Genomic DNA, 12607 nt, shown 5'->3' on the forward strand with positions numbered 1-12607 from the left:
ATAAATAGATTTGGCCCATATATCTAAGGGCTGTCATGACGGCACGAGTACTGTAATATAATTTTTTTAGCTATGTACATTCATTATTAAATTGTTGCGTCCGTTGATGGTTAAATCTTTGAGATTTTTAGGAATTATGAATAGATTTGGCCCATATATCTAACATGATAGACATATGGGTGAATTTTTTTTAAAAATGTGGAATCTCGAAGTAGCATTGTTTCAGCTAAAACAAAATTCACTACCTCCATCCATCTTGAACATTTGGTCAGCACTCTCTATCCTGCGAGGTTGAACTAAAGATTGCACCCTTTCTTGATGCAGAATAGAGTGTCAGGCACAGTGTTCTATACCAGCACAGCTGTCGACAAAATGAGTATTTACCTGTATATATTGCTCATTGCATCACAATTCATTTGACTCATGGATGAATAGAATGCACGCGTATGAAAAATTTGTCTGCATATACTTGCTAAACATAACGTCTTTTTGACAAGAGGTTGCTCTTTCTTCCTTTTAGAGGAATGCCTGGTGGGTCTTGGCAAATATTCATGAACAATGGGCTTGCCACACGTCACACCAAAAGTGGCAAAGTGCAAGTTTAATATCTGCATCATAATCTCATCATACCTCAATCATCAATATTAAAACTACGCTTGGGATGTCACAAGACAGCTAATTCCAATGGCTTTGTTGAGCAAGATCGCCTTTCTGACGAGGTTCTGCATAGATTCCACGTATGTCAGGTCAACACCTAGCATGAAAAATGGAGTGGAAATCTGGAACAAAGCAAGATTATGATATCCTTAAACTAAGTCCAGAGTAGCGGAAAGGGAGCAGTTTTACACATCAGATTAGTCTCATTCCACATCATTCACGAGTCCGAGCCCATGACCTGGGCCATCGTGTTCTTGAACCATGAATCTGGCAGAGGAAATCTTTTTCAGTGTCTTTTTAAGATTCTTAATTATTCTAAGCACAAGGCTGTGGCCCAGGTACAAGTGAAATGCACACAGCCAATGTGGCGCCACAACTAAAAGAAGACCTTAAGCCGAAAGGCTCAAGCTCAGCAGAATAGTATTAAGGTATAGTAAATCAATACAAACACCTTGAAGAACTAAATAAAAAATCTCAGGAGCCAACGAGGTAAGCATGGCGTTATTGCTGTTATGAAGCAGCCAAAATGCCAAAATGTCAACTTCCCATGTCATGGATGAACAATAGGGTACACAAAACTGTAAAATTATAATTAGCTCATTAGAAGAATCGAAAACATTGAAGTGTTTGTGCATCCCCTCCCCTGGTGTCAGTAAGTATGGCTTGATTTTGAACTTGATTACGCGAACATGTGAAAGATTTGTTTTATTTCTGCTACTCTTCTGTTCCATAGTTAGCATCCGATTCATCAAATCCGCATCTTCACCATACAGGTGCCATCGATCTTGTTATGTAAACTTGACATGTGCACAGTTTTCTAGATTGATCGAGATTCCTAACAACATTGTTCACAAAAACGTGACCAAATATACGTGGAAGGGAGACATGTACCAGAACCAAATATATACCGGTAGTTTGGTTTGAACCAACCACGTGTTTGTTTTACTTTCCTCTCCATTCTCCATCATCCCATTTCCTAGAATAGGACAAATAATCAGTTATGCACGTCTGTTTGGCAGAGCTTCCAGAGCAGCTTCCCAGTTGGAATTAGGGAAGCTCTGCCAAACAGCAGCTTTCAACTTTTAGCTCCCTGAGTGATTATCTGAAATGAACTAAAAGTTGAGGAGCTGAAAACAACAGCTTCTCCTGATTCACTTCCCGCAGAGAATTATTTCTTACACATATTTTATTTTAGAGAATCACTAGAGAATCAATTTCAGTCACATAATTATTTTCTCCAGAGAATCACTCCTCGTAGAGAATTTGAATCAGAGAGAGCTCTACCAAATAGGCCATACGTGTCACAAACTATTTCAGTTCATTATAAACGAAGCCTACAAGCTCTCCTTTTAACGCCTTATAAAGCTAACTATAAGCATGCCGTCAACTGCCTCATCTGAGATAAATGGTCAGCATTAGAAAGTGCAGTAGGAAAGGAAGGCATTGGTACCTCATTCGTTGGGTTGAAAGCTCCATGTGTTCTGCTCGTGCCCATTCCTTTGGTCCAGAAAGCATGCCTGCCTTGCTTTTGATCCTGATGAGGCGATGGTGAGTATGCAGCTTAAAGTGCTAATTCAGTTACACCACATTGTTCCTTGGAATAAAGTTGCCTTTTAGGTAGCTTCATCACCTTATAAAAGCCCACATATGGCTCAGACTCCGAGCTGGCATCAACTTCTCACAGGCAAAGAGAAACTCCCAGAGTCCAAGCAGTATAGCAGATAGAGCTTCTCCAAACAATGGAGAGTTTCGCCCAGGAGCATGTCGTTGGAATTCCTTTGGCTTCATTTGCATATGCCAACGAGAAAACACAAGGAAAACCTTCCTGCTCTGCCTTGATTCATAAGAAGAGTAATAATCTCACACTCTTCTTTCTCGTTTCTCTCTTCCGAACAACTATACTTTGCATGTCAATATTGACGTGTATCCTTTCCATGATACAGATAAGAAGAGCTCCTTCATTCAACGGATGAGCAAACTGAGCCACAAAACAGATAGCTATGTGCAAGGGTTCAAAGAACACTGTAAGAATTCAATCTATTGCCTTTTCTCCTCTATGAAAGTTGTGCAATGTTAACAATTAAACTCTTGATCACTGATAAATTTTTTACCTTGCAGTAACTCTGGGACCGAAAATTGCAGAAACCTTCAAAGGGAAATTGAGCTTTGCTGCAAAGCTTCTCCAAGCTGGCAGCATTGATAAAGTCTTCAGGGAATACTTCGCAGTCGAGAAAGATGAGAAGCTACTGAAGGCTTTCCAGTGTTATCTTTCAACCACAGCTGGTCCAATAGCTGGAATGCTTTTCATCTCAACTGAGAAGATTGCTTTCCATAGCGATAGGACTTTGAATTTAGCATGTCCCAAAGGAGGCAGCACAAGGGTGCCATACAAGGTAATTAAACCAAAATATCCTTCTCAATATAGAGTAGCTGATGTTTATAATAAGATTGAAAATACGGACCAGAGATATTTGGACATGTACTTGAAGTTAAAGTTGATGAAAAATGTACCTTCCACAGGTCTTGATACCCGCAAAGAGGATAAAGAGTGTTGCAGTGCGAAAAAATTTGTACAATCCTGATGAGAAGTATATTGACGTAGTTACTGTCGACGGCTTTGATTTTTGGTTTATGGGTTTCATCAGCTACAAGAAGTCATTCAAATATCTTCAGCATGTAATTTCGGAGTTGAGATGATATACATAGTTCTGTAATCTGAAACATACTGAAAATCTTGTTGATATGGTATATGTATACTGAACAGATAGAATTGATCAGTCACATTGAATCGAAAGAAAAAAAATCAGTGATGTTCTTGAAGGATACAATATTCTCAAATACATTTTTTTAAGCGAGCAGCAGGGGAGGACCCTACTGAATATATATTCATACAAATAAATAAGGTAGCTTATGTACAAAGGTTTACAAGACCAAACTGCAGAATCAAATACATTGATCCATCACATTGATCGTTCAAGTGGGGGAAATTGTGCCCCTTTCTCATGCAGGATGGGATTTCAGGCAACCACAGAGGACTCCAATTCTATACCGTCATCAGTAGTCAACAAATCATTACTACTTTCCTATATATATTGCTCATCGCATCACAATTCATTTGGCACATGGATGAATAGAATGCAGCGCCAGCTAGCTTGACTGGGTCTTAGCCAATATTCATGTACAATGGATTTGCCACATGTCAGACCAAAAGTGACAGTGCAGATATAATATCTCTAACTTAATATAATTATAAATCAATCATCAATATCAAAACTAAACTTGAGTTGTCACAACACAGCTAATACCAATGACTTTATTGAGCAAGATCACCTTTCTGACAGGGTTCTGCACAAGTTCCACGGATGTCAGGTCAACACCTGGCATGGAAAATGGAGTGGAAACCTGGAACAAAGCAAGATTATAATATCCTTACACTAAGTCCAGATTAGTGGAAAGTGAGCAGTTTTACACATCAGATTAGTTCCATTCCACATCACAGGTGACACGTCCCAGCAGTCACCCGGGCCACCATATTCTTAAACCGTGAATCTGGCTGAGAAATAGTTTTCTAAGTTTGTTTAAGATTCTGAATGATTCTAAACACAATGATGTGGCCCACTGGTACAAGTGACAAAGTACACGACCAATGTAGAGCCACAACTGAAAAGGACAGGTGACTGCATAGGAAGTCGGTGGCTGATCTTGCCCCTCATGTGGTTCCTCTGGTCTCTAGGCGCACTTGTAATCATCGAACGGTCAGTGAAGCTCTTCTTCAGAATTGTTGGGTTCGGGACATCACGAGCGCACTATCCGTAGAGACTATTGTTGAGTTTCTCCAGTTGTGGGAGATCATTAATGAGGTAAACGTATAGCCGGATGTAGCTGATGTACACATATGGTCAGCTGAGGCCTCGGGGATCTTTTCCTCCAAATCGGTGTACAGAGCGTTCTTATTTGGTAGTATCAAGTTAGAGCCATGGAAGCGCATTTGGAGGTCATGGGCCTCGTTGAGAGCTAAGTTCTTTACCTGGCTTGCTGTCCATAATCGGTGTTGGACGACTGACAGATTGGAGCATAGAGGTTTGCAGCACCCCGATAAATGTCCCCTCTGTGATCAAGAATAGGATATAATTAACCACCTTTCAACAGGATGTGTGTTCTCCCGTCAAACTTGACTCTCTTTTCTCAGCATGGTGAGTTTGCAGCAAGTTGTGCCCTCGCATCATGGTGTTGGTTTCAGTTCATGGTGGCGTAAGGCTACTAGGAGGGTCGACAAGCAAAGGTGAGATGGTTTCAACTCTTAGGTGATTCTAGGTGCTTGGTGGATATGGAAACATCGCAATGATTGCGTGTTCAACAGTATCACCCCCAATTTTTAGGTTGTCCAGCGCTCGATCTTGGATGAAGCAAATTTGTGGTCCACCGTTAGCGCTAAGGGCCTGAGGTCACTGCTGCCTTGATCAGGATGTGTGCTAGTTGCTGTAGAAACCCTTTGTGATCAGTGCATGTGTTCTGGGGCTTGGTCCCCTGTTCTTTTCTTTGTTTTTCCTTTCCTTTCTTTCCGTTTGGGTTTGATATGTGTTTTCCTTTTTTGTTTTCTCTTTTGTTGGGTTGTTGTTGTTGGTCTTAAGTTTCTATTCTTAATATAATGACATGCATCTCTCCCGTGTGTTCAAGAAGAAAAAAACAACTGAAAAGGAGATCTTAAGTCGAAACACTCAGGAGAATAGCATTCTTTTGTTTTGCTTTGATCATCAGTGTATGTTAGGGCCCTTGTATATGATGTTGGACTGGGCCATCACATGGGGCACAAGCCGTGGCGACAACGGGGTGGCTTGCCTGGTCATTGAGTACAAGAAGGAAGGGGTATGAGAGAGGACATGATATGGAACAATAGAACAACCAAACCAGCTCCTTCTCTCTTCCCCGTTCTTCCTTCCTTCTATAGTTCTTATTCCACCTTGCTATTCCCTTCTACCTCCTCCCCTGATGTACTTCTGATCTTTCTTCTTCGATTCCCCTACTTGATGCCTATCCGAATTCCATCCCTCTCATAGTTGTATCCTAAACTCGGCTATTATTGTACCATTGTGGTTGCTATTGAATCAAGGAAGGAGGTTGTTGTTGAGACCGGTCTAAGGATAGACCAATACATATACTATAAATTGAACCAGGAATCAATCTCAATATATAGGAACTTCATAGATGATAACAAAACACAATGTCATAACTTAACGCGAATATTCATTATTATAGAGGGGACCTTCGAGGGTCAAAAAGCAAATAAACTCTGCAGCTAGAGCAGTCTTCTTATTCCGCATTCTCCCACATGCAGTCGATGTAGAGCACCACCTTAGAATTCTTTATCCTTAGAGTAATCTTCAAAATCTCCCCCGACTAAGCATTATGGTTATAGCAAGTATGAGTACGTCTCGTACTCCGCAAGTTGTGGTAAAAGATGTAATGAGGGTATTTACAATAATAAAGCTTACATGGGCTTATTTGCATAAAGGCATAATTTAACAAACATTTTAATAAAAGCAAAGATAAATAACTGAATAAAAACCACCTCAAGAGTTAACCCTCTTGAGTCTTAACATAAAACACCTCAACCGAAGTTGACTAGCTCAACCGAAGTGGACCACCTCAAACATGGTTCCTGCAACCATAAATGAACCACCAACCCAAGGTGAACTACCTTGAACCATTACCAGTGTATTCTAATCATGTGTGTCATTCCCCGTCGCTCATAACTGTGAGCATGGCTGATTAATCAGTTTTACACTCTGCAAAGGTTGTACACTTTACACATAAGTCATGATTTTTCATTTTGCCCGTGTCAGCTAAGCACTTACACACTTCCAAGGTGTGCGGCTAGGAAAAACGCTACAAAACCTTTACAGTCTCTCCCAACAAATGTCTATCCACTAATGTTCCACTGCTGCGTGAATAATTACCTTAACAACAGAAGCCCCCTCTTATGCCATACAGTTTTAGGGAAATTTCATTCCATTCTCCATTCCACCAACCAGTCTGCACTATGTTGGGAGATAACTAATTAGTTGGCCAGGCATGCCTCATACCAGGCTTGTGATTGTACTGTAAAACTCGATCCGATCACACCATGAACCAATCCTTAATATGGTCTAAGCAAGACCGTAATCATCCAACATAGGGAAATCACCAATTATTCGATAAAGCCCACAATTTGCCCGGAACACATCATAGGCTAACCAAAATGCCAAACTTGCCCAGACCTTAAGTTCCATGCTGCTAAAAACATTATCACCATTTTATCTCATGTTGCGTAGTACCATTATCAAAATTATTATACCAGTGTTATGATCCAACTCCTAAGTAAGGCTAAGAAATTCTACCCTTGATCCCACCAAAACCGAGGTGACAAGGTAAATGTGGAGAAAACTAAGTCAAGTCTAACTTGGGTTTCCCATCAACAGCTATAAGCATGCAACTTTGCAAAATAAAATAGTTAGAACTTAGGAGCAAAATACTTCAAGGACAACTTGCCTTCATCCTGGTGGTCAGCGGGTTCTTCGAACTCCTGGTCCTGGAAAGCTGCAAACTCCTCCTCCTGGATGTCTAAGCGCAAAACAAAACAAGGCAATAAACACCAAAAACCAAGAAAGAGCCAAAAGCACACAAGAACAACTCTATTTATTATTTTTATGATTTTTGGTACATTATTAGCGGAGGAAACAATTAGATCAGAGTTGCAACGATGGAGATATGGCTTTGGAAGGGTGAAAGGAAGGGTAGGAATTTTCTGGAGGATTCTGGATTTTTTTGATAATTTTTTGGATTTTCTAGTGATTATTTAGATTATTAAAAACACTAAAAAGAAATAAAATAGTATTATAAATTATTTTACTAAAGGAAAAAATTTTCTAATTATTCTAATTATTTACTATTTTTCCATAATTAAAAACATTAAAGAAAACTTATTCCAACATTAAAACAATTATTCTAGATTTTCTAAATCATTTACATTTATTTTATTAGAGGAAAACATATATAAAGGATTTACAGAAATATTAAAGATTTTTCCAAAATTTTCTTATTAAGAAAACCCTAATTTTTGGATTTATCAATTTTTATGAATTATTTCTATACGGGAAAATGGTTTTATGACGTCAGTAGAGGAATAAAGAAAAGGAGAAAAAAAGCTATGCTGACGTGGCGTGCCACACGGGACAGAGAGCTGACGCAGCTAGACACATAGGACGGGGAGGCTAACATGGCTAGACACGCTGGCATGCTGACTGGGACGAGGCAAAAGGGTACAAGGCTTCTAATCCTAACTGTCTAGGGGTGATCGAACGGTCGAAATCAGGCCTACCTTAAGTCCAGTCGCTGGGTGGCGTCGACGAAGAGAAACACGGTGGTGTGGGCTCGGGGAACCACCAGAATCATGCTCTGGTGCTCGACTTGCAATGGCGAGCGGTGGAAGAGCGCCTCCGAGCATCAGCGAACGCATTTTTGGGGCATGTGGGCGTCAAGGAGGCATGCAGCGACTCAACGACTGCGAGGGCTCACGACGGCGATGAAACTAAAGGGATCGGTGATGTCCTAAGAGGGGAGTGAATTAGGATACTTAGAATCTATTCAGCTCCAAAAATTAGACAAGATAAACATATATCAATTTCTATTTATATGTGCTCTAGGTTTATCTAGTGTGTCTACTCTACTGATTAAAGCGCTTGCAACCTATCTAAGAGGGTAAATTGCAAGAATGTAAATGCGGAAACGCAAATAAGGTAGAGAGAACAAACTCGACACAAAGATATTTATTCCGTAGTATCGATAGCATGAATATCACCTCTAGTCCATGTTGGAGCTCCATAAAGGATATGCTCCCGGTCGGCACTTGATCATGGCTCTTGAGCCACCAAGTCACAAAGACAAGACCTCCACCAGGATAAGCCACTAATCCACCAAGGCAAGATCTCACCACTAGTCTCTCTTTCGGTCCCTTGCCGCCGTGATCACTTCGGAGCTTAAGCTACCAAGGCAAGGGTCTTCGCGTCTCCGTACGCGTGTCTTGTCGTTGCTCCACAGCAAGTCAGAGGGTCAACAAGCTTGAGCCACCAAGACCCAAGATGTCGGCGAGTCACCAAGACTCTAAGGTGCCGACGTACCCAGAGGTACAAGCTAGAATCACTCTTTGATCCATTCTTCAAGCTGCAACACCTAGCTACAACTCACTCTAGACCTATAAGCACTAAACACTCTTTAATCTTGTGCTTAATTACCTTAGATAATCACTTTAAACACTTTGGTGGTTTGGATGTCTTCTCAAGTGTGTATAAGCTTTTTCTAGACTCCAACAGCATACCACACCTTTAAATAACTGAGTGGAGGGGTATTTATAGTCTCAAACCCGCGCACTAGCCGTTAACTCAACGGCTTAGAAAAGTTGTTAACACCGAATGATCTAGTGAGAATAATAGTACTAACACCAGATCATCCAGTGAGTAAACTCTCACAAACTCAAACACTCCAGTGTATACTTCATCTCCATCACCGGACTATCTGGTGAGTTATCCCGAGCCATCCAAGCCAACTGCATCCTCTCTATGTAAATTGCTCTAGTGTTAGCATCCGGTGCACATCACTTTATCATCGGACTATCCGATGCCTTGAACTTCATTCTACCTCTTTGTACTATTCATTGTCAGGTGTATTGTCTGGTGTAGCCTTGCTTCATCACCGGATCTTCTTGCATGTTGATCTTCGATCTTCCACAGCTGCAATCTTTTCTGGTGGAAATGCTTTGGTGTGTATCTTTCTTTAATCATCGGACTATTCAGTGGGTTGTTCCATTCTGTCTTCTGGACAGAAACACTCCAGTATTACCATGCTTTGATCACCGGATAGCCTTCATTCTTCAGCACAATACCCTTCTCTAGAAGAATTGCTCCGGTGAGCATACTCGCTAATCACCAGACCTTCCGGTGAGATCTTCAGGTCTCTCTCCCCCTTTGTCAAAATATGCTCCGGTGAGTTTAACACTAAGAGCATCGGACCATCCGGTGAGGCAAATCTTCCTAAGACTTCTTTAATTCGATCAAACTTTGTCCCGGGCTGCGGTGGCTTCCTCATGTATTTTATCCATGAGACCTACTAATATATATTCTTGACAAACATGTTAGTTTCATTGACTATATTGTTATTAATCACTAAAGTCGTAATCATGACTTAATAGGGTCATTTTCGCTACAGGAACCTCGATGAGAAAGCTCTCTGGTGGCTCTCTCATGCTGGAATTGAGGGGAAAAGAACACGGGGAGGCTTAGGATGCTCAAGGGCGGGGATCTAGGGGGTATTTAGGGCCGGTGGTAAGTTTCACGGTGTCTTTCCTTTCTCCGTGCTTCAACCCCATCAATAGATTGATCCTCCTTCCTTCTCTATGGCATGCGTTTCCATCTGAGCAAACATGAGGTGTTGGCCTTCCTTTCTTCAGCGCAGATTTGGTGGGATTGCTGGACGCAATGTAGAGAGAGGGAGGAAAGGAAAGTGGCGCGGGGAGGGAGATGGAGCTAACAGGTGGGGCCGGTCATGAGCACGCGAGGGAGAGTGGGTTGGGAGGGAGGCTGACGAGAGGCAGGCCAGGTGGCTGGGGCGTGACAGTACGAGGGAGGGAGGGTTTGAGAGAGGGTTGGGCTGAGAGAGAAAAAAGGGCTAGGTGAGAATTTCTTCTCTTTTCCTTTTTCTTTTCTTTTGATTTCTTTTCTTTCCTCTTTTCTAACACATTCATTTTCTGGTTTTATTTCTTAGCAAAAAAATTGAGATTACAAATTTGGGGTGTTACAGTTGCTAACAGTGTATTGTTAAGGTATAGTAAATTACTGAACAACTTCACGGTTTAAATAGAAGAAACTCAAAAGACTATGAGGCAGCATGGCGTTATTGCCGTTACGAAATAGCCAAAATGCCAGATAGTCAACTTCTCATATCATGGATGAACAAGGCTTTACAAAAATGAAAAGGTATAATTAGCGCATAAGCAGAACTGAAAACATTAAAGCATTTGTGCATTTCCTTTTTTCCCCGGTGTCAGTAAGTATGGTTTGATTTTGAACCTAACTTCGCGAACACGTGATGGTGAGTACACAGCAGAAAGCATCTTTTATTTCAGTTACTCTTCTGATCCATATTTAGCATCAGATTCAACAAATCCACATCTTCGCCAGACAGGTGCCATCGATCATGTCATGTAAACTTGCCATGTGCACAGTTTTCTGGATTGGTCAAGATTCCTAACAACATTCTTCACAAAACGTGACTCAAATATGCCACGTATTTGCTTTACTTTCCTCTCCATTCTCCATGAACCTATTTCCTGAAATGGGAAAAAGATTCAGTTGTGCCTACATGGAACAAACTATTTAGAGTTCATTATAAGTAGCAAAGCCTACATGCTCTTGTATCAGCACCTTATAAAGCTAACCATAAGCATGCCATCAACTGCCTCATCAACACCTTGTGGTAAGCAATAGAAAGTGCAGTAGGAAAGAAAAGCATCGGTACCTCCTCATTGGCTGGGTTGAAAGCTCCAAGTGTTCTGCTCGTGCCCATTCCTCTAGTCAAGAAAGCAGGCCTTGCTTTTGTTCCTGATGAGGCGATGGTGAGTATGCAGCATAGAGTGCTGATTCAGTTACACCACATTGTTCCCTGGAATAAAGTTGCCTTTTAGGTAGGTTCACCTTATAAAAGCCCACATATGGCTCAGACTCTGAGCACTAGCAGGCTTCATCTTCTCAAAGGGAAAGAGGAACTCTTAGTATCCAGGCAGAATAGCAGACAGATCTTCTCCAAACAATGGAGAGCTTCACCCAGGAGCATGTCGTTGGAATTCCTTTGGCTTCGTTTGCATATGCCGATGAGAAAACACAAGGGAAACCTTCCTGTTCCGCCTTAATTCATAAGAAGAGTAAGAATCTCACAACTTGCTACCTCAGTTCTCCCTTTGCAACAACTTTACTTTGTATGTCGATACTGATTTGTTATCCTTTCCATGATACAGATAAGAGGAGCTCTTTCATTTATCGGATGAACAAACTGAGCCAGAAAACAGATAGCTACGTACAAGGGTTCAAAGAACACTGTAAGAATTCCACCATTGTCCTTTTTTGCAGATGAAAGTTGTGTTATGTTAATCGGTTAAATTTCTCATCACCAATAAACATTTTTTCCTTGCAGTAACTCTGGGACCAAAAATTTCAGAAACTATTAAAGGGAAATTGAGCTTCGTTGCAAAAGTTCTCCAAGCTGGCAGCATTGATAAAGTCTTCAGGGAATATTTTGCAGTCAAGAAAGATGAAAAGTTATTGAAGGCCTTCCAGTGTTATCTTTCAACCACAGCTGGTCCAATAGCTGGAACGATTTTCATCTCAACTGAGAAGATTGCCTTCCATAGTGATAGGCCCTTGAATTTAGCATCTCCCAAAGGAGGCAGCACAAGAGTGCCCTACAAGGTAATTGAAGAAAAATCTCCTTCTCAATATAGAGGAGCTGAAATTTATCAGATAGAACACTTGAGATTAAAGCTAATGAAATTTGTACCTTATGAAGGTGTTGATCCCATCAAAGAGGATAAAGAGTGCTGCGGTACAAGAAAATTTATACAATCCTGATGAGAAGTATATTGATGTAGTTACTGTTGATGGCTTTGATTTTTGGTTTATGGGTTTTATCAGTTACGAGAAGTCATTCAAATATCTTCAGCATGTAATTCCGGAGTTGAGATGATATACGTAGTTCTATAATCTGAAACATACTGTTTACCATGTTGATATGGTATATGTACATTGAACAGATAGAATTGATCAATCCCAATGAAAGAAAAAAGCAGAGTTTTTCACTGATGTTCTTGAATGATGTGATATGCTCAAATACCCTCTTTTTTTCTTACCCAAGAGGTTATAGTCTT

General features: G+C 40.9%; 2 protein-coding genes across 2 annotated transcripts; both read left to right on the forward strand.

The window, feature by feature from the left end:
• The first annotated feature begins 2334 nt into the window (after positions 1–2334).
• LOC133907822 (putative GEM-like protein 8) lies at positions 2335–3440 on the forward strand. The gene is made up of 4 exons (XM_062349918.1): positions 2335–2508; positions 2601–2681; positions 2776–3050; positions 3178–3440. Exons 1-4 carry the CDS (start codon positions 2397–2399, stop codon positions 3352–3354), a joined length of 645 nt encoding a protein of 214 aa, XP_062205902.1. The 5' UTR covers positions 2335–2396; the 3' UTR covers positions 3355–3440.
• Positions 3441–11429: 7989 nt separating this feature from the next.
• Positions 11430–12538, forward strand: LOC133908013 (putative GEM-like protein 8). The gene is made up of 4 exons (XM_062350145.1): positions 11430–11608; positions 11702–11782; positions 11878–12152; positions 12250–12538. Exons 1-4 carry the CDS (start codon positions 11497–11499, stop codon positions 12424–12426), a joined length of 645 nt encoding a protein of 214 aa, XP_062206129.1. The 5' UTR covers positions 11430–11496; the 3' UTR covers positions 12427–12538.
• Positions 12539–12607: the final 69 nt, after the last annotated feature.

Source organism: Phragmites australis, chromosome 24, assembly GCF_958298935.1.
Source record: "Phragmites australis chromosome 24, lpPhrAust1.1, whole genome shotgun sequence".
Classification (NCBI taxonomy): domain Eukaryota; kingdom Viridiplantae; phylum Streptophyta; class Magnoliopsida; order Poales; family Poaceae; genus Phragmites; species Phragmites australis.